The sequence below is a fragment of the Canis lupus genome, chromosome 4, assembly GCF_011100685.1.
Source record: "Canis lupus familiaris isolate Mischka breed German Shepherd chromosome 4, alternate assembly UU_Cfam_GSD_1.0, whole genome shotgun sequence".
In the NCBI taxonomy this organism is placed as follows: domain Eukaryota; kingdom Metazoa; phylum Chordata; class Mammalia; order Carnivora; family Canidae; genus Canis; species Canis lupus.
The window spans coordinates 45905708-45927852 of record NC_049225.1 but is presented as its reverse complement, the minus strand read 5'-3'; the positions used below and the strand labels follow the sequence as shown (position 1 = coordinate 45927852).

The 22145-nt window shown below is 33.7% G+C and overlaps 1 protein-coding gene across 1 annotated transcript; it reads left to right on the top strand.

Moving 5' to 3' along the window:
• The first annotated feature begins 15228 nt into the window (after positions 1-15228).
• On the top strand, positions 15229-16357 carry LOC102156730 (heterogeneous nuclear ribonucleoprotein A1-like). The gene has a single exon (XM_038534821.1). The coding sequence runs from the start codon at positions 15471-15473 to the stop codon at positions 16278-16280; it is 810 nt and encodes a 269-aa protein (XP_038390749.1). The 5' UTR covers positions 15229-15470; the 3' UTR covers positions 16281-16357.
• Positions 16358-22145: the final 5788 nt, after the last annotated feature.

Genomic DNA, 22145 nt, shown 5'->3' with positions numbered 1-22145 from the left:
ATGGGAAGCAAGAAAAGGAAATAAATTCAAAGACTTTAAAAAGAAAAAGAAAGAAGTGAAATTGAACTGTATGGGACATAAAAAGGACAAAGATATCAAGAAAAAGGACAGGAAAATATAGGAGGAAAATTTACTCAACAAATTGACATCCATATTTCTGGTGACTGGTGATAAAGCTCCTTTACATTGTCTTAGGAAAAAGTTTCTCAAGCCCATTTTCCTCAAAGATTTTCCTTGTGCTTATTCAGTGGATCTAACAAAATAAGGATGCTTTTGAGCTATTGATTGGTGCAAATGTGGTTTAATAGCAGAATCATTACTTTTTTAATCTTGGAACTGCCAGTCTCTACTATTTTCAACTGAACTTCAAGGTGTTTGATTACAGGCTGCCATTACTAATTGTTTTTAAATTTCATAGGCATATCTAGTTCAGGAAGTTTTGTTCTTCAGCAATAGATTTTTTTTAAGGACTCAGTTTTTAGAACTTTATCTGTTCAGGCTTATGAGCATCTAATTTTGGATGTCTTAATCTTGAAACAGCTTGAACTTGGTTGATCACTTAGAAAAATGTGGTCTCATTGACTCCTGAGTAAAATATAATTTGGGTCACCATCTCCATTTGCTCAGTAGTATTAAAATGATGCATTCCTGTAGGTTTATATGGGCTGGTATCCCTGCCTGTCCTATAGTTCTTTACTGGAATTGAGCAGAAAAGGTCAAATGGGGGCTAATATGTCAAAAGGCTGTAATTAAGATTTAGAAAGATTAATACCGATGGTATTTAATGAAATTGGCTTTTAGACGAATGCTCATCTATTACTTTGATATTTAACTTTTTTTTTCTTATTAAAATGTTAGTGCTGAATAGAAGCACCCAATCAGTGGCAGAAATATGAGTTTATATAGCCATCTATGAAGGGGGTTGCAACTAATAAACAGAGGGGTTTTTTTTCTGCGTATGGTACTGATGATAAAAATACTAAGCTTTTCTACTTAAGGTATAATTTTGTTATTTTTTTTGTTTTTTTCCCAGAGTTTTCAAAAATAATATTTTAGTGTGGCAAGCAGCAAATTGACATAGCTATATCACTTCAGTACACAGATACAAGGTTTTTTTTTTTTTTTTAATTAGTCATTTCAGATGTTTATAGTAATCTCAAATACACATGGAAAAAATCTATCAATTTTTTACAGACAGGAGTAAAGTTTGCCTCTAAAGGGAATATACCATGGTTAAATCCAGCATATCACATTGAAAAAAGACTCTAGTCTAAAGTAGCTGGCTGATGCCTTTTGGTGTTTTGAAGAAGGAGCTGTTTCAAATTGTAAGGAAATTTCCATTTCAAAAATAGCTACTGAACGATCACAATGACTGCTTTGCATATATTTTTGGTCACAAAAATACCATTGTTATTTTTTACTATGGATATGTAAATGAGATGTTGATAGGATTAAGTTCTGTCACCTTCTGAGACAGTCTTATGCTTGCACTATTGAAGTTTTCCTCCCCCCCCCCCCCCCACTATTTCCTTTACATTTAATTAAAGCCATCAAACTCATTTTACTTTCTATTTTGCATGAGGTTTCCCTCTCCCTTTTCTTTTTGGCTTTTTCCCTAGTGATCTTTTCCTGAATTCTATTTAGTTCTTCATATTTGCTCCAGGTTGTGACATTTCATTTCATGACATCTTTTTCTACTTTCAGTTCAGGAAATTATTTTTCCATTTTATATTTAAAATACAAGGAAAATTCAAGAGTTTATTATCATAGGCCTATTTGAGCTGATTATTTCCCAATTAAATTTGCTGGGTGGTTTGACATCATGCAAGCAATTTATTGCATTTGTTTATGAATGAAAACTAAAATACGCAATTTGAGAAGCTCATGATAGTATCAAATGTGCATGTGGGTGTGGATATGTGAAAAATAAGGAATTTTTTTTTAAATAAGGAATTCTTAAAGTTGTTATATCTGTTTCTGTGTTTCTAAATCCTACCAACCATTCACTTTTTAAAAAATGCACACACAAACACATACACATTCACACATGCTCCAATAATCAGTGTTTAGGCTTAATAAAAGTGTTGCATGCTATGTTCCGTTCTTGTAAACAGGCTAAACACGTATTCATAAAAAAGGCTTGAATAACCAGCATTTAAAAAAATTTGTCATTTTTGTTGTTTTTAAATAAAACCAATTTAGGTGTGAATGGAATAAGATAGACTCATTGAATTAGGTAAAATGAGAACTCCCACCCTTAGAGTGGGAAGAGCTTTCGCAGCTGAGGTATTTCATAAAGGATTTCCTTCTGGGGCAAAGGAAGAGATAATTCATGTCCTGAAAATATTACCATATTTCCTATGTTAGTTATCCGCAGATCATAAATTGATGTAATTAAATGAGTTGTCACATTGCATGTTCTTTATATACATACCCACACATACATTGCTATCATCCTATCAAAGTAAATATATTCTTTTACGTTAAAAACTATTTTATAGTCCCTTTATAAATAACAGCATAAACATCTCTATCCTTAAATATGTTTTTCCTTAATTCAAGTTAAGATCAAAAATATTATCAAAATAATTCTTTATATTAAAATCTTATATGAATATGTACATTGATAAAATCACTAACTTTTGAAGTTTTACTGCTCTTGGCAAACTGTTTTGTACACGTTGACTTTTCCATTCATGTTATTTCTTTGGAAATGGGATTTGGTAGATATCTCTAAAATTAATTTGCTTTTGAATCCTCTTTTCTGCTCACAAAGCAAGAAATTATCTGTAGATTATTTTAAAAGTCAAATATATACATACAACACTTAAATATTAAAATATGTGTCCAACAAGGAAATTGTGACAAGTGGAGACAAATGTTGTTAAACCACAGAATGAATAAGAGTGCCTCATCAATTCAACTGAATGTTTGATCTGGAAAGGAAGAAATTGTGAACACACATTCTTAATTAACATTTTTTCAATTTTGAATATTGATTTCATTATCTCTGGAGACAGATGAACTATATTATAGGAAAAATATAATTTTGAAGCATTGCAATATAATGTAAGAAAATGCTATAAAACTTAGTCAAATGAGCTGTTTTGAAAATTAGTGAATTATAGTGAAATCTTTTTCTTTGGCATGTGTCCTTCCTACCTTCATCCCTTCCTCTTTCTCTCCTTCCTCCCTCCTTCCCTTCCTTCCTCTTTCATTCCTTCTTTTCTTTTCTATCATTTCTTGAAAGTTTTTATATGTGAGTGCAGCATATAGGACAGTTGTATAATTTGAAGCAAAGACAGTAAGCAGTTTAAGGTGATGTATGAGAGCCACTGATTTGAAATTGGGCTCATAATTTATTCAGTTACATATGGTGATATGGAAAATCAGATGGCAAAACAGTATATATGGGTAATTAGTTTTGTTATCAAATATATAGTTGTAACTATATATATATAACTATATATGTGTGTATATGCATGTGTATGTGTGTGCATGTGGATCTAAAAAAGATTAAGAGATAAAAAGAAAACATTATCTATAGCGGTACCTGGATGGCTCAATCAATTAAGCAACTGGTCTTGATTTCAGCTCATATCACTATGTCAGGGTTGTGAGACCAAGGCCCACATCAGGCTTACACACTGAACATGGAGCCTGCTAAAGATTGTCTCTCTCCCTCTCTCTCTTCTCTCTAAAAAAATATAAATGAATAAATAAATAAATAAATAAACAAACAAACAAATCGTATCTATTTTCTGTACTTAAACCTCAGAGTTCTGATTCAACAGGATGAGAAAGAGTCTTGGAACTCAAGATATCTGAAAGCTCTCTGAAGTGAAACTGCTGCCCATTCAGATATTTGAAGCACTGGTCTAAGATACTGGCATTCAAGGAGTGGGAAGAGAATAAATTCTCTAATGGTCTCATTCAAAGTATTCCCACTGGGATGTGAAGACAAAGAACTCATAGATAGATTAAGCATCTGGCTTTAGCTGGGGTCATAATCTCAGGGTCCTGAGATCCTGCTCAGCATCAGGTTCCTTGCTCAGAGGGAGTCTGCTTGTCCCTCCTGCCTCTGCCTCTATCCCTGCTCATGATGTTTCTTTCTCAAATAATAAATAAAATCTTGAAAAGAAAAGAAAAGAAAAGAAAAGAAAAGAAAAGAAAAGAAAAGAAAAGAAAAGAAAAGAACTCATAGATAATTGGCTCAATGAAAGAAGATTATTTTCAACTTTGTATCAACCATTTTAGTGGCCAGAGATTTTTAGGTGTTCTGCCAATATATCCATCAAAGCAGGTTTGTGCCCAAAGTATATACTTCAGTATTTCACAGGTAATTTAATATGTGGCATAGGACTTTGTATTAAGGTTCTCTAGAGAAACAGAACAAATAGGGGGAGAGAGAGAGAGAGAGAGATTTATTATAAAAATTGGCTCACAGATATTATGGAGGCTGAGAAGTCCCATGATATACTCTCTATAAACTGGAGAATCAGGAAAGCTGGCAGTGTAATTCAGTCTGAATCTGAAGGCCAGAGAACCAGAAGTACCAATGTCTGGAGCCTGGAGGAGATAGATGTCCTACCTCAAGCAAAGAGAAGAAATTTGCTCTTCCTCTTGGATAATGCCCACGCATATTGATAAGGGCAATCATTTTTATTGAGTCTACTGATAAAATTTCTAATTTATTCTTGAAATACCCTCCAACAACCCAGAAATAATGTTTTACCTTAGCACAGTCAAGTGAACATATATAAAGCATCAGCTCTGAATGTCATATTAAATTTTACTGTTGTAAGTCTGAGGACATAATCTTTGAGTTATTTCGGGTATCTTACATTTAGTGCATTCTAATCAAGCCTTACAGTTTCCACCAAGATTAAGTTGACAAAGAAAGGAAAATAACCATACCCACAAGCTTTTTATAGTTGATATGATATCATATATTAGTAATACATAATTGGTTACTATTAGGTGATAAGAGTCCTACCTGAGATACCACAAACTACTGAGTGGGCAATGGGTATTTTTAGCTTTTTGGTTTTATAGAACTCAAGAAGGCAGTCTTAAGGATATCAAATTATCTTTATGTGTGTCATCCGATCATGGTGCTTTACCTGACAATGAATTTTAAACCTTATCCACAGAGCAAATGAAAGGATTTAAGTTGCTTTACCTTCTTTGTTTGTATCATTCTTTGACACCTGCTGAATGACATCAGTGGGCCTCATTGGAGATATTTACTTTAGCTTTGGTTTAAGGTATTAAATGTGTATATTTCTTCTATTAAAGCCCACCACACTTATGTGAGAGTAATAAAACAGCAGAGTTTGGCGCCATCCATCTTTTGTTATAGATTGCTGAAATGATGTTGGAGAGTGTATTTATAAGTAGTGCATACCAGTGTTGCCAAATATTGACTTTGCTTGCTAACTCCATCACATAAAACTTCTGACGACAACCTAAGTAAAGTTCAGTTGAAGATAAAATATTGCAAAATAAATGCCAAAAATGGAAACCATTTTTCAAAACACTAAATTAGGAAGTTAAGGAATCGGGGCAATTAATCAATATTTCAAAATGATGAATATATTTTACAAAACACCACTTGAAATAAAAGCTCAAAAGGGAGGTTTTTCTGTATGTTTAAAACAATGTTTGTTTTAGGCTTCTGTGGCATATTTCAGATAAAGCTTTTGAAAAACACTTTACCTAACATTTTTGCCATAGCTATAGTCTTCATCAAAATGATCTAGAGAAATACATGTAAATCATTTAGTATTTGAGGCTAATAAGTATATATGTTTGAGGGACTCCTGGGTGGCTCAGTGGTTGAGCACCTGCCTTTGGCTCAGAGCCTGATCCCAGATCCTGGCATCAAGTCCCACATCGTGCTTTCCACAGGGAGCCAGCTTCTCCCTCTGCCTGTGTCTCTGCCTCTCTTTCTGTGTCTCTCATGAATAAATAAATAAAATATTTTTTAAAAATTATATGTTTGAGACCCTATGTTCTAAATGCTTTACCTACATTTATTCTGTTCTCTTTACAAGTCTTTATTATTATTATTACTATTATTATTATCATTATTATTATTATTCTGATTTTAGAAAATATACTAATGGTAAAACAATATTCTCTCAGTCATTTCACAATGTTTTGTTTTGTGCTAGACAATTCCATAATTAAACAGCAAGTCAAAGTTACCCAAACTCATGGGCTTACATTCCTTCAAGGTAGGCAAGGTGAGGAGAACAAATGAGATAAATGAAAAAGAAAATGTGTTAAGACAAATCAGGAGATAGGATAGTAAATGTGAAGTTGTCTGGAAGATAAGGCGAGGCAAAGAAGGGAGGAAGTAAGGCAAAATATCATTGTTTGCATGCAGAAATCCACCTGCAGGCAAACTCAGCATGTCTAAAATAACCAAAGAAAACAAACAAGACATTGTAGCCAGAGTTGAATTTAAAATATAGTTGTGAAGATATAGAAATGTAAAAATGTAGATATGAGTTCAATAGTGGCCTTAAATGCTATCTATATGCTAATAGTCCCCTATATGTTATCTCCAGCCCAGTCTAATTCCTAGACTTAAAAATCCAAGTGTCAATATGATGACTTAGATGCCACCTAGCCATCTCGATCTTTGACATACCTATTGATACATCTGTATCTTATATGTGAAGCAAAAGCAATGAAAAAAAAAGTCAAGATAAATAAAGTATATCTTATCCCAGCAAAGGAAAGGGTCATTGGGAGATGCTATAGCAGGAAGGACTTTAGGAAGGATGCTGGATATAAATGTAAAAGTTTGTTTAAAAATGTAGTTAGATGGGGAGTTAAAATTACATTTTTTGAAAGGACCTAAACATCATAAACCAAGTTTAGTATGAGCCACTATTTATTATTATCCTTCAAGCTTTGTGCTATATAACAAGTTCGTTTTGCCCACCTCCATTTCTGCCATGTGGAATTTTGTGTTGTCAACGGAGGTATGAAAGTGCAAGTACACTTTATCTAAAATTTCACTTTTCTCCCTAATTGGCCAACAATAAGCAGTTCCCAAATGACTACTAATTTAGACATTAAACACACCACTCTCATCATTCTTCCCTTTGAGCAATCATCCACATATTTTTTAATGGTAATTAGCTGACTTTTATTGTTTAGCACTTTGTAATTACAAAATAGCTTCCAGTCATCATTCAGCTATTCCTAGCAGCAGCAGTCCAGTGAAGTTATTGGAAACCTATGCCTGTGTGTGATTGGAAAAAAAAAATTAAATATATCCCATACTATTTTGCCATTTTCAATGAGTATCTTTATATCTCACTTCACTTGCTTTATACCTAACACCTCCCTATTTGAATGTGAAAATCTTGCTGCAAAAATTACCAGTTTGTAGCTTTATCTCTAATTAGAGAAACAGAACTTTAAAAAAAAATTTTTTAAAGATTTTATTCATTTATTCATGACAGAGAGAGAGAAAGAGAAGAGAGAGGCCAGTCAGAGGGAGCAGCAGGCTCCATGCAGGGAGTCTGACATGGGACTCAATCCTGGGTCTCCAGGAGTTAGGCCCTGGGCTGAAGGCAGCACTAAACCACTGAGCCACCAGGGCTGCCCAAGAAACAGAACTTTTTAAAAATATTAAGATAATTTATTTTGGTGGCATTCAACATTTAGTCATTAGTATAACTGTACATGTTGATTTTATGGCACAAAGTTCTGGGAAAAAGGAAGTTTCCTTTTTCTTAATTTTATGTTTTCACTTCTAGTTATACCAGTTCAAAATACATGACTTATCATGATTTAATTGAAAGAAACCCAGCTATAAAGTGAAATCAGCTGATATAATTCAAGCTCAGGAGAAATAATTCTAATTAAAAATTGGACAAAGAAAAATCTTGATATAAATGAAATTACCAGAGACTTATTTTGTGTTATCTTGGAGGTATGTGTGATTAAGTTCTTATAATTTGGAATCAGTTTACTTGAATTTTACTTTCCAGATGCCGGTTGACTCCACTTGTGCTCTTTCTAAACCTCAGTGATGGGGTCTGTACAGTGGAATTAAACAGAGTAGTTAATGTAAACAATTGCCATGAGGATGTTCATGGCTGCTCTATGAAATGCTTCTTTAATGCCTACAGAGGTAAAATTCTCCAGAATAGGGAAGACCTTTTTCCAGATAAAGGATTTGCATGTGCGGAATATATCTTGATAGCAGATACTTATCATGAGGTTGTTTCTTAGAGAAATAGACAATACGTAAGACACTTTGAGAGTAGTATCCTGAAAAAAACACCGCTCTATCCTTAAACAAGTTGCAGAATTTCCAATTCAGTAATCTCATAGGCCAACCTACACTCTGAATGACTTTTATTATAGAAGAAAAGCATTTTAAAAGCAGAATCCATCAGTTCATTGGATCAGTTAAGTTTCTATTATATTCATAGACCTTTACAGCTCTCTTTGTAATCAGCCACTTCCATCATTTAACTGCCTTGTTTTGGGTTTTGGCAACAGACCCCAACTGAATGGGCCTAACTGGGGATGAGAAGAAAAGAAGCCACCCAAAGGCCCTTTTTTGCCTTTGCAAACTGATGGTTTCCAAGCAGTATCTGGTGTTTGGAAACACTGTGTAGTAACTGGGGGAAGAGGCAGCTGTGCTTTGGCCCACATGAGGTAATTTGCAGACACATTTTAATTGCCTTTTAGGGAGCATGAAGGAGTTCCAAATAGTCTAATGAGTTCCAGCAAACACCTGTGAAATGCTTTTAGACGGCCATGTAATACTGAAATTAAGAATGTAATGCAGCAATTGGAGGCATGGTGGTTTTTCTTTTTTTCTTTTTCTTTCTTTCTTTTTTTTTTTTTTTTTTTTGGTCTTCTCTGAAAAGAATAGTGAGAGATGTTTGAAAGACCCCTTGACTGTAGTAGGTTTTCCACTCACCAAATTATCTTTGATTTCTTGGGCTAACATAACAAATTCAATAATGTTTGATAGAATCTTCCCATCAACTTTATATTTAAGAAAAAAAGACACTTGATTATACAGTAAAATTCAAATTAGAGGGATATTAGACAGATAGTTATGAATCTAAAACTATGCTTCTATTAGTCAATAAATTGTATTAAAGGGATAGATCTGAAATTTTTAAAAAATCATAATATGGTGATAGATGGAGATTGTGCAAGATACCTACAGCTTCTCTCCCTCCTCCTTCCCTTCCCATTCATTCTCTCCCTGCTGCTTTCCTGCCTCCCTTTCTCTTTTCTTTCTTCCTTCCTTTTGTTAATGGTTCATTGTCAATTTAAATAAAGATATTTTGAGAGATAAATGACATTCTAATCTTCCTCTTAGGCACTTGGGAAAAAATGAACTTCAGCAGAGGGAAGATTAGTATAATTTGGAGATTTAAAAAAAGACAAAATTCAGAAATTATAGCCTCATTCTAACTTCAAACCCATATTACAATTTTATGAGTGTTTTTTTGTGTGTACCACTGTGTAAATACACCTTCTTCCTTTTCCTGAGAAGTAACAACTCTCTTAAAATGTGTGTTCATCATTTGAAAAGATTTCTTTATACTTTTAATACATATGATACATAATACTATACATAACAAACACACACACCCAGTCCAACAAAATAAAGTAAAATACTCTAAAATGAAATCATACTGCATTGTTTTTTCTGCAGGTGATCTTTTCTTCTTAGCATAGCTGTAAGATACATCACTTAATGGATGTAGCTATAATTTGTTTATGTTCATGGCTGTATAATGTACCACTGTAAGAATATTCACACTTTATTCTTTTGTTACTGACACTTAGATTGTTTTTTTTTTTTTTAACTATTATAAGCAATGCTTCACCTGTCTATGGTTGTAGATGTATTTCTTTACTCAGAATGGATTTGATAGATGACAAATTATATGTATTTTTTAATTTTTTTTTTTTATTTATTTATGATAGTCACAGAGAGAGAGAGGCGCAGAGACACAGGCAGAGGGAGAAGCAGGCTCCATGCACCGGGAGCCCGATGTGGGATTCGATCCCGGGTCTCCAGGATCGCGCCCTGGGCGAAAGGCAGGCGCCAAACCGCTGCGCCACCCAGGGATCCCTATATGTATTTTTTACTTAACTATATTCTGCTGAATTTCTCTCCAAAGTGATTTTACCAATTCTTTACCAGTGGTGTGTAAGAATTCCTACAGATCTGTACTTCACTGGTTCCTGAAATTGCCAATCATTTTCAAGTTTGTCCTTTTGATGGAGAGCAAATTCCAATTTAGTGTGTTTTGTATTTCCTGGTGATTAATGAGATTCTGTATCTTTTATATGCATTGATGCTTCATGTACAATATTCTGTGAATTGCCTGTTAATATCTTTCTTTCATTTTGTTCATTTTTTTAATGGATTTTAGGAGTTAATCTACGTGGGCCACAAAAACTTGCTTGGTTATATGCATTATAAATACCACCTCCTTGTCTACAGTTTATCTTTTTTACTTTGCTTATGTTCACTTTTGACAAGCATAAAATTTAAATCCTAATGCTTTATAATTTGTCTTTTTATGTCTTATTTTAGAAAACATTTCCTAGTCTGGTTATATAATAAAGGTACTATATTACAGTCTCTTCTATATGTAATAAGATTTTGTTTTTCCTATTTCTAAAGTTTAATCCACGTGGAGTTTGGGCTGTGTATTTTGTCAGGTAGGGATCCATGCCTTTCCCATACGGCTAACCCATAGTGTTAGCATCTACTAACAGTAGCACCTATCTTGCTCATTTGCAGTGACCTCTGTTACATATTAAGTTTCCATATGAATATGCTTCAAGAGCTGTGCTGCCTAATGTGGGAGCCTATGACTACAGTAGATATTTACATTTAAATGTGGTTAAAATTAAACACAATTTAAAAATGTAGTTACTTAATCACTCTAGCCACATTTCAAGTACTCACTAGGGATATGTGACTACTTGCTACTTTATTGGACATTGAAAATAAAGAATATTTCTATTATCACAGGAAGTGGAATTGGACACTTTATTGGACAATGCTGTTAAAGAATTAGGCTCTCTGTTAGCATTAATTCATCTCTTTCTACTCTTGCCTCTGTTACTGCCCCAGTGCCACAATATCTTAATTAGTACAGTGTCTCTATGATTTTAATATCTTAGAGGGCAAGTCATTTTTTGTTCTTATTTCTCAGAAGTTTCTTCACTAGTCTTGACTTTTTATTTCTCTATGTAATTTTCAGTATCATTTTTAAGGCTGATTGGAATTTCATTGAGTTTACATAGACATCTGGTGACATTTTATGTCTTTATGTGATTACATTTCTAATACTTAAATAGAGCATATTTAAAGTATATTAATAGAATATTTTCCATTAATTTAGATTTTTAAAAAGATTTTATTTATTTTTTCAGAGAGACGCAGAGGGAGTGGCAGAGATAGGCAGAGGGAGAAGGGGAGCCTGATGTAGAACTCAATCCCAGGACTCGGGGATCACTGGGATCACGACCTGAGCCAAAGGCAGATGCTCAACCACAGAGCCACCCAGGTTCCCCTAATTTAGATTATTTTTTTAATTTAGAGTTTTCTCTACAAACATCATGTACATTTTAAAAAGCTTTAATTGCAAGTGCCTTAAAATTTTTGTTGCTATTCTAAATTGTATTTTCCTTTTATATCATCTGTTTATAATTTTAGCATGGTAATATCATTAATTTTTATATATTGATCCTTTATCCAACAATCTCACTGAATTTTTATTAAACTTCTTTTGTTCTATAAAATCTCTCAAGTTTTCAACATACAATCTTAATATTTGTAAATAAGGCCACTTTTTTATATTGTTTGAGTTTTTATAACCTTTATTTTGTTTTCTTCTTTCTTTTTTTATTATTGATTTAGCAGAGATTTGTAGTACCATGTGGACTAGATTTTATAAAGAATGATAGTGCTAAAATCTCATGTACTTTTTGTTTTTAGTAGATACTTTTTTATAAGGTTCAGAGTTTTTTTTATTCCTAGTGTTTGTGTTTTATTTAATTATAAATTACTATTAAATTCTGTCAAATTGCCTTTTTATAGCTATGTTACGATATTGTTTCATTATGCCAATTAACATGGCAAATTAATAGTAAGCATTATGATACTAAAATGTTTTTACATATCTAAAAATATCCAACTAATCATAAATTATTACTATTGTTATTATACTGCTGGATTTAGTTTTCTAACATTCTGTTTAGGATTTTTTTTTCTAAATCTAAAAATAAGACTGGCCCATATATTTTCCTTTATCAAGCCACCTGTCTTTAACTTATCTTTAAAAGGTGTACTAACTTGGAAGCATTTGCTTGATATATGACAGAGCTTGTGAATATCTATTCTTTTACCATCTCTTGAAAAAGTTTGTATTTCAGTTATAAACTATTCCTTGAGTATTTGTTAGAAATTATTATCTAGGCCCTGTGTATCTTTTCCTGGTATATATTTGATTTAATAAATAAATTTCTTTAAGAGTTAGTGGTAATCTTCTGATGCCTTCTTTTGTTTCTCAGTCAGGTTTGGTAAGTTAAATTATTATAGGAAATTTTTCTTTTTTGTCTGTTTCTGAAAATATTTGTTTGTTATATTGTTACTTTCTGCTGTGAAGTCTTTCATACTTAATATTGTTCATTTTGTTTTGTTTTTTTTTTTTTCATAGTTATCCAACTAGCCCTCTCAGAAGTGTATTTTAGTAGTCTTTTCAAAGAATCACCCTCTGTTAGGGTGGTTATTGCTAGTTCATTTTTCTCTTACCTTTTATTACTATTATTTACTATTTTTTCTATAGTTGCCTTTCTTCCTTTTCCTTTGGATCTATCCCATCATTCATTTTCCAGTTTCTTGAGTTGGATAAATGCTTAGACAACTTTTATCTTTCAGCATTTTTTTATTCTTCATGTAAGCATTATGGCTCTATTATACAATTTTCATTTTAATTTCCCTCTTAGCCCACTATATGTTTAAAATAAGGTGTTGAAATTTCCAAATGTTTTTGGAGACTTCATTCTTTTTCCTTTTTTTTTTCTACCTAGATTTCATCCAATTGTAGAATTTGGCAGTATAATTCTGATGCTTTTAAATAAGCTGAGATTTGTTTTATAGCTTAGAATGTATCTGATTTTTAAAATTCTGCATTTATTTGAGCAGAATATCTGTTGTATAATTGTGGAAATGTTCTAATATATGTCCATTTAGCTTAGCTAGATATTGAAATCTTATCTTTTCTTACAATATTTTTTGTTTTTTAAATTTTTTGTTCTGTTTGACAAATGACTTAATAGCAAAGATGTGTTAAAATCCCTAGTATGATTGTGGATTTGTTGAAATCTATACTTTTTTTGTTTATATTTTGAGGTTATATTATTAGGTTTATGCAATTTTGAATTTCTTTAGCTTCCTAGTGAATTGAATATTATACAATTAGACAGCAACCTTCTTTATTTCTAATAACATTTTTAAACTTATGGTTTATTGGTCTGATGTTAAAATAGTTACAAAGTTTCTTTCTGACTAGTAGTTATATAGCATATGATCTCTCCCCATTTTTTTTTTCAATCTTTTCACATTTCTGTTCAGCTTATATGAATAGGGTACTCCATAGAGTGTTTGTTTGTTTGTTTATTTTAGTGCATTTTGACAACCTCTACATTTTAGTAATCACAATAACTTATAAAGGTTAGTTTATTTTTAATCACAATATTTTGCGTTATTTTTCCTCCTTTTTAATTCTCTTCTATCTTTCATTGAGTTCATTTGCTCCTCCGTTCATTTATTCATTGGAAATGATTTATTAAGTACTAAGTGAATACTAAACACTGTCTTATATGTTGGGAAAATAGTAGTGAATGCTTTTGCCTTCAGAGAGCTTACAATGTAGTGTGATGATAGACAATAAACTCACAAAGAATCATAAGATCTTTGACAAACACTAAGGAGAAAAATAAAGCAGGAGAATATCTGTGAATAAAATGATTATTGAGCACCTATTATTTCAAGATTTTAAGGGGAAAAAGGCAGTGATCCCTTTCAGTGAAAATAGCAAAGTTTTATGTTAGTGTGTAGACATAGATTTGGCAATCCACTCTGTGGTAAAATTGGGCGCTGGAGGCAGATCTTCTCTTATTCTTACCCTCATTTTCTCTAATCTTCTTTAATAAAAACATTATAAAGTTTATCCATTCAGTCTTTCTATCATCTGGAGCATTTCATATGGGAAGATGATGGCTGCCCCCTCAGTGTTCTTTAAGAATGATTATGAATGCCTACTGGACATCACTATCTTTCCTTTGTCAACCTCTATAATTTCAGAAATTACGAATTAACTTCCTAAAATATGCCTCATCTATATTATAAGAAAACTATGAGTGTTAATGAGATTATTCTGATAATTATGATGAATCATTTGAAATGCTAGTATTCAGTCATTTTGACTTTGAAACATGGACATTTCATACAGATCGACATTATTCAAAGCTTCATAATACATTGCGATACTCAGATCTGTTGCTTAGTGTGATTATTCTATATATTGGTATTGTTTTTTTTTAAACAATACCTTATCTTGATTCTCCAGAAAACAATAATGCCATATATCTTAAATTGTGCTTACTGCTTTATTTGTGCAATGTGACTTTTTCCCCATCAAGCAACAAGCAATGTTCTTTATTGATAGGTTACAATAAATAAATAAGTATGTTAAGGGTCACCTGGGTGGCTCAGTCAGTTAAGCATCTGCCCTTTGGCTTAGGTCCTGATACCAGGGTCCTGGGATCAAGCCCTGCATTAGGCTTCCTGCTCAGCGGGGAGTCTTCCTCTTCTTCTCCCTCTGCTGTTCCTCCTATTTGTGCTCTCTTGTGTCAAATATATAAATAAAATATTTTTTAAAATAAATAAATAGATATGTTAAGTACATAGCTAATATTATCATTTTAGCAGATAGAATTGTAGATTTGACATTTTCTATTTTGTCACTTAATCTTACAGATTGATTTACGACAGACAATAAAGCTGTCAGAATCCTTTTGTGGTTGGCAATGTTTTAGTTCTCAAACTATGAGAACACAGAGTTTTGCTGTACATGGAGGAGAAAAGTAGTTCTTTGATATGAATGAAATGACAGTTCAACCTAAGAATATGGCTTGGTGCAATGACTGGGATATCACTACTTCCTTAGCCATAAAAAATCCCATTAAAAAAAATCGCTCCTGCTTTCTTCCCCTGGACGCCGCGGAGTAAGCATCGTTAAAGTCTCCCCTGCCACCGCCGCCCTAAGTCAGAGTCTCCCAAAGAGCCCGAGCAGCTACAGAAGCTCTTCATCAGAGGTTTGAGCTTCGAAATAACCGATGAGAGTCTGAGGACCCATTTCGAGCAATGGGGAACACTTACAGACTATGTGGTAATGAGAGATCCAAACACCAAGTGCTCCAGAGGCTTTGGAGCAATGGAGGAGGTGGATGCAGCCATGAATTCAAGGCCGTGCAAGGTGGGCAGAAGAGTCCTGGAACCAAAGAGGGCTGTGTCCCAAGAAGATTCTCCAAGACCCGGTGTCCTCTTAACTGTGAAAAAGATTTTTGTTGGTGGCATTAAAGAAGACACTGAAGAACATCATCTAAGAGATTATTTTGAACAGTATGGGAAAATTGAAGTGATTGAGAGCATGACTGACCGAGGCAGTGGCAAAAAGAGAGGTTTTGCTTTTGTGACATTTGATGACCATGACTCTGTAGACAAGATTGTCATTCAAAAATACCATGCTGCGAATGGCCACAACCGTGTGGTAAGGAAAACCCTATGGAAGCAAGAGATGGCTAGTGCTTCGTCCAGCCAAAGAGGTCGAAGTGGTTCTGGAAACTTTGGTGGTGGTTGTGGAGGTGGTTTTGGTGGGAATGACAACTTTGGTCGTGGAGGGAACTTCAGTGGTCAGGGTGGCTTCGCTGGCAGTCGAGGTGGTGGTGGATCCGGTGGCAGTGGAGATGGTTATAACGAATTTGGTAATGACGGAAGCAACTTTGGAGGTGGCAGAAGCTATAACGATTTTGGCAATTACAACAATCAATCCTCAAATTTTGGACCCATGAAAGGAGGGCATTTTGGAGGCAGAAGCTCTGGCCCCTATGGTGGTGGAGACCAATACTTTGCCAAACCACAAAACCAAGGTGGCTGTGGTGGTTCCAGAAGCAGCAGCTATGGCAGTGGCAGAAGGTTTTAATTACTGCCAGGAAACAAAGCTTAGCAGGAGAGGAGAGCCAGAGAAGCGACAGGGAAGCTACAGGTTACAACAGATTTGTGAACTCAGCCAAGCACAGTGGTGGCAGGGCCTAGCTGCTACAAAGAAGACATGTTTTAGACAATACTCATGTGTATGGGCAAAAAACTCGAGGATTGTATTTGTGACTAATTGTATAATAGGTTATTTTAGTTTCTGTTCTGTGGAAAGTGTAAAGCATTCCAACAAAGGATTTTAATGTAGATTTTTTTTTTTTGCACCCATGCTGTTGATTGCTAAATGTAATAGTCTGATCATGATGCTGAATAAATGTGTCTTAAAAAAAAATAATCGCTCCCATTACACATTTGGCTATAACATGTAGTCAACTTGACTATCACAGCAGTGCTATTTAGGAAATGGAAAATGAGGAATGGAGTCATTCAGCACAGGCCCCACATAATGAAAACTCTGTCTTTGGAAGATTTAAAATATCTTGTCTGAATAATCTAAGAACATTGTTTTACTTAATTTCAGGTATTTTAAAGATAGATATTTAATATTTTATTTTCTTCCCCTGAAATTACTGCTTTTGAGCAAGATAGACATTTTTATCTCTGCTACATTTATAAATAAATAAAAAACAAATACAGTTCTATCAGATCCTTTGTGCCAGTGATACTTCACCAGAACCAAAATATTCTAATACAAATAAGAGGATCTCAAAGTAGCTATCTAGGAAAATCAAGACATGTTGATAACCCACAGAATGACTGGACTAATACCAACTTATTAGAAACTACCTGATAGCACAACATAGCTAAAATAGAGGGTGAGGCATAAAAAATAACATTTGGAAGATGATGGAAAGATCTTTTGACTCTTCAGGGTGAAGAAGGGGAGGGTCAGAGGCCACCACAGTAGGGAATCTGAAGACAATTAGATTTTTTTCCTATTATGAAGGTTAACAATAGCTTAGAATTTCTTCTGTATCTATCTTATTTTACTAAATTGCTTACTTCCCTATCAGATTGGAGTCAAATTGAAAAATTCCTCCAACCGCACCCTCAAAAAAGAGAGTGGGGATTCAGGAGGCAAAAAGGGGGAGGTTATTTTTCTTTTTGTATGCAAGGATTACAATAAAGGAGGTAGTAATTATAAAGGAAATAGATGTAGTTATTTTACTAACTCTAGAGGAAATTGATCTTGACAACCGTGAAACAACCCCATGATACTATATGAAATAATCCAAACTGAGAATATCAATTCTTATATATTAGCTAGTTTCTTTTTAATTACTGCATTCTACTCCATAAATGTCTCTTTAGAATTTTCAAAAGTAAATGTTTTTCCTCACGTAAGTCAAGCTTGCTCCTGTGATTCTTTATCCGGAATAGGTCTACATTTTAATCAAGTCTCAGATGTCATTTCTTTTCACAATTGGTTTGTAAAGCACACAAAATAGGACTCTGAATTGCAACAGTGTCTGAACTCTGTCATAATGTCAGTATAAAAATGCTATTAAGCTTTAATAGCTTGGAATAATTTTTCCATAAGAAGTTGATATTATCTCAAAATTCAGAACATGTAAGATAGAGTTGGCAATATTTGTTCCTTTTCTGTTGGCATGTCATACATAACCCCTTCCTGGTACTGTATAATATAGACCTAGAAGGGAGAGTTTGTGTCAAACTTATTCATTCTATGAGCTTTAATTAAGCGTATTAACATGTGTACTCTAGACCAATTAGTTATATTTTCTTTTATCCCCATTTGAAAATCTTAGTTTTTAATTTGTATATTTAGTTCACTTATATTTAGTATAATTACTGATAAATTTGCATTTAATTTCAATATTTTCTATTTTTTCCAACTCTTTTTTCTCCATTTTTTCCTCAAATTTCTTTCTCTTAGAATAATCAAACATTTTTATTAACTCATTTCATCTCATCCATTTTAAAGGATTAATCAGAAATTACAACATATGTTCTTGTTTATTATTATTATTTTTTATTTACCAGTTTATTAAGTGATATGATGAAGGATATAAAGTAATAACTACAGAGAGCAAGGTATGGGGAAAGGGTGCAGAGCTTCCATGCCCTTTTTGAGGATGCTACTCTCTCCACATCTTTGTGTGTTCACCAACTGGAAAACTCCAGTCTGCATTCTTGAATTATTAGCATCTACCTTCATATAACTTTATAACTCCCTGTACTTTAAGGACCTTATATTTTAACTCCATTCATATCCCCACTTCCTTTTGTGCTGTTTTGTCATATATTTTAATCATACATATGTTTTAAACACACAGTATTTTATTATAGTTTTAAGAAGTCAATATTAATTTAGATTTAACCCAGAAGTACCTTTTTCAGTGCTCCTTATTTCTTCCTGAAATACTATTTCCATCTGGGACTATGTTTCTTTTGCCAGCATAAATAACCTTAGTATATTCTGAGTATGGTTCTGTTTGGTGACAAATTCTCATTTTAGTTTGTGTGAAAATTTTTATATTTTGCCATAATTATTGAAGAATATTTTTGTTTGTTATAAAATAGTAATGTGGCAGGTATTTTCCAATAGCATTCCATTGTTAGTTAGTTTCCAGTTTCTTTGGAAAAGTCATCCATAAGTCTTTTTTGTTTTCTTTGAAAGCAATAGATCATTTTTTCCCCATGTGTCTTTTAATTTTTTTGTATTAGATTTCAGAGTTTTTTTTATTGTTTGCTGTGTTTTTTTAATTCTTCTTCATATTTATTGGTCTTCTCCAAACTATGGCTTTAGGTAGATTAATGGAGTAATTTTAGCCAGTACCATGTCAGTCTGGGTCTTCTAAGAAGCAAAACTAAGGAGAGATTATGTACAAGAAATTTATTTGGAGAAATGTTTTTGAGAGAAAATAGAAGGGATCCAGAAGAAGGTAGAAGAGCTCTTAAATCAAAATTCACATCTGATCCTAAGTGAAGGAAACCAAAGAGGATGTTTGAATGAATGCATTTTAGACTGCTGGGAAGCCCAAGTTTGTCAAGGTCATTGGATACTCCCTGAATCAAAGTCACCCAGAAGAGACTTGTCTTTTCCAGAAACATGCCTGTCTTAGCATCCATGCAGGATGTAGTTACTATCTGGGGGCAGCCTATTGAAACTATAGCCTTGGCACAACAAGGTGATATTTTCAGATGAGCTATAGGTCAATTATGTTCCCTGAAGTTGGAACTATAAGAAGCATGTTCTCATGCCCTCCCCCTATGGTATCTCATCAAATTCTACTTATGTTTCATTCTTTCTGGCAGGCAGCCTCTAAAAGGGTTTCCAATGATACCTTCCTTTGGTATTCATGATCTTATGTAACTCCCTCCCTTTGAGTGTGGGTAAGACATAGTGACTTGCTTCTAATGACTAGAATAAGGTCAGCATAGTGGGAGGTCACTTTGCAGATTAGATTACAAATAGACTGTGGCTTTGGTCTTGGTCTCCCTTCTCCTTCTTCTCTTTCTTTTTTTCCTTTTTCTCCATAATAGAGGCCCTTCTCCTCTTTCTCTTCTTTCCTTCTTTCAGGGGAGCTCCTTCCTCCTCTCTTCTTTCTTTCTCTGGTTCTTCTTTCGAGGAGGGTCTCTCTTAGCAGGAGTCTGATTCTTGTCTTCTTCTTCTTCTTCATTCTTCTTCTTCTTCTTCTTCTTCTTCTTCTTCTTCTTCTTCTTCTTCTTCTTTCTTCTTCTTCTTCTATACCTCTCCCCCACCTCCTCTTCTTTAAGGAACAAAAGTGAATTGTTCTATGGAGAGGCCCATGTGGCAAGGAATTGAGTGATATCCAGCCAATAATGAGAAAAGAACTAAATATTTTCATCTAAGAACCTATGAAGGATCCTGCCAAGAGCTCTATTTAAAAAAAAATCCTCTCCTAGTAAAACTTTCAGATGAGACTGTAATGCTAGTTGTTAGTGTGACTAAAAATATAACTGGAGACCTTGAAATAAAGATATACAGCTAATCTTTGTCCAGATTCATGGCCCAAACAAATTGTTAAATATTCTAAATTATTTTATCAAATTGTCCAAGGTAGTAGGAAAAAAAAAATGTCATGCATGAAAAGACCTGCATCATTCTATACCTCTAGCACTATTTTGTTTTTTCATTGGACATAGTAAATAACTTAGTTTTCTTTTTTTAAAGTCTATAACACTGAATGTTTTCTAGCATATTTTCCATAAATGTTAGTATAAGAAATGACTTTACAATAATGACAATATAAATTGATGAACTTGAGTCAGGCTAAGAAGTTACTAAACCAGTATGTTATAATTATGGGTTTTGAGTTATGCAGTCAATTTTCAGTGCCACTTTGGCCATTTAATACATTATGGTCTTGTTAAGTTGTTAATGTATGCTTTAGTTTCCAAATCTGTATGTTGATAATAATAATAATATCTGTCTGCTTGGGTTGTTTTGAATAAATGAGAATTCATGCGAAGTAATTAGAATATGTTGAACTTTCAAATAAATCAATAATTTTATGTGATAATATTACTAGTATTATCAATATTATTATTGTTATTATTAGGTGCTTAAGTATTTCTTATACCTGAAAAACCCTTGAATATAGTTAATTATAAAAGAAAAGGAAACTTCTTATACCTGAAAAACTCTTGAATATAGTTAATTATAAAAGAAAAGGAAACTATCATGGAATGAGATTATCTATATATTTCTGCATTGATTTCATTATTCTAAAGAAGTAAAAGGAGGGGCACATGGGTGGCTCAGTCAGTTAAGGGTCTAACTCTTGATTTCAGCTCAGGTCATGATCCTAGGGTCCTGGGATGGAGCCCTGAATGGGTACATTAGGGAGTCTGCTTAAGGAACTCTCCCTCTTCCTCCCCCTCTGCCCCTCCCCCTTCTCTCACTCTCCCACTGTCCCTCCTCCTGCTCTCTCTCTCTCTCTCAAATATATAAATAAATAAACTCTTAAGAAAAAAGAAAGTAATAGGACCTTGACAAGGCTATGATAAAAAAAAGTAATATGAGAACTGTGCTATATATTCTCATTATAACTAGGCTCATGTCTACATCTTAATCTTCCTATTCTAAGACATTTGCACTGTAATAGTTTATAACAATTATAGGCTCAATCCTAAGCTAAATTTTGTCATTCTAAACTATGTTGAATAAATGGTGACTTGTCCACTCACATACTCTTCTATTTGCAGAGTGGGATGTGCACAAATAGTGCAGTACCCATCATTGATAAACTAATTACAGAATCACTCCATCAGTAAATCAGCGCAACATCTGTGACCCTATATGTCACCACCACAACCCCCTTGTCTATTCCCTTGGAGCTTCACTGAGGCGGTTCTACTGACATAATATATTCATTATCCATTAGATCTGGCACACGCTCTGCAGTGCTCAATTACGATACAATCGAGCGAAGGGTCTGGTGTCGGCCAATGTAATGACTTTCTGATTATCTGTCTTTAAATGATGAATGAAACGAAAATGTACTGCTCAAACCAAATATAAGATTGTTGGGATGCCAAATGAAAACTGTACATGGTCTCCTTTATGGGAGAATGGCAGAGGCCTGCTTTTATTCAGCAATAGCTCCCTAAAGATAGCGTCCAGGTTATTCTCACCTTTTGGTTATAAGATTACTATGAATCCACTGAATCTAAGTCCTAAATTGACATTTTGGGGTCATTGCAATACCCTGTGATTAAGGATTTAATTCACGAGAACTTTCAAATACTTTTGCACTTGCCTAGTCTTTTGGCTTTACTTTCATAAACTGACCTCCCAGTACTAGTCTTATTGCTTCTAGTTTGTCTCCTGAATCAGATTATTTTTGAGCTGTTTTTGTCTCAT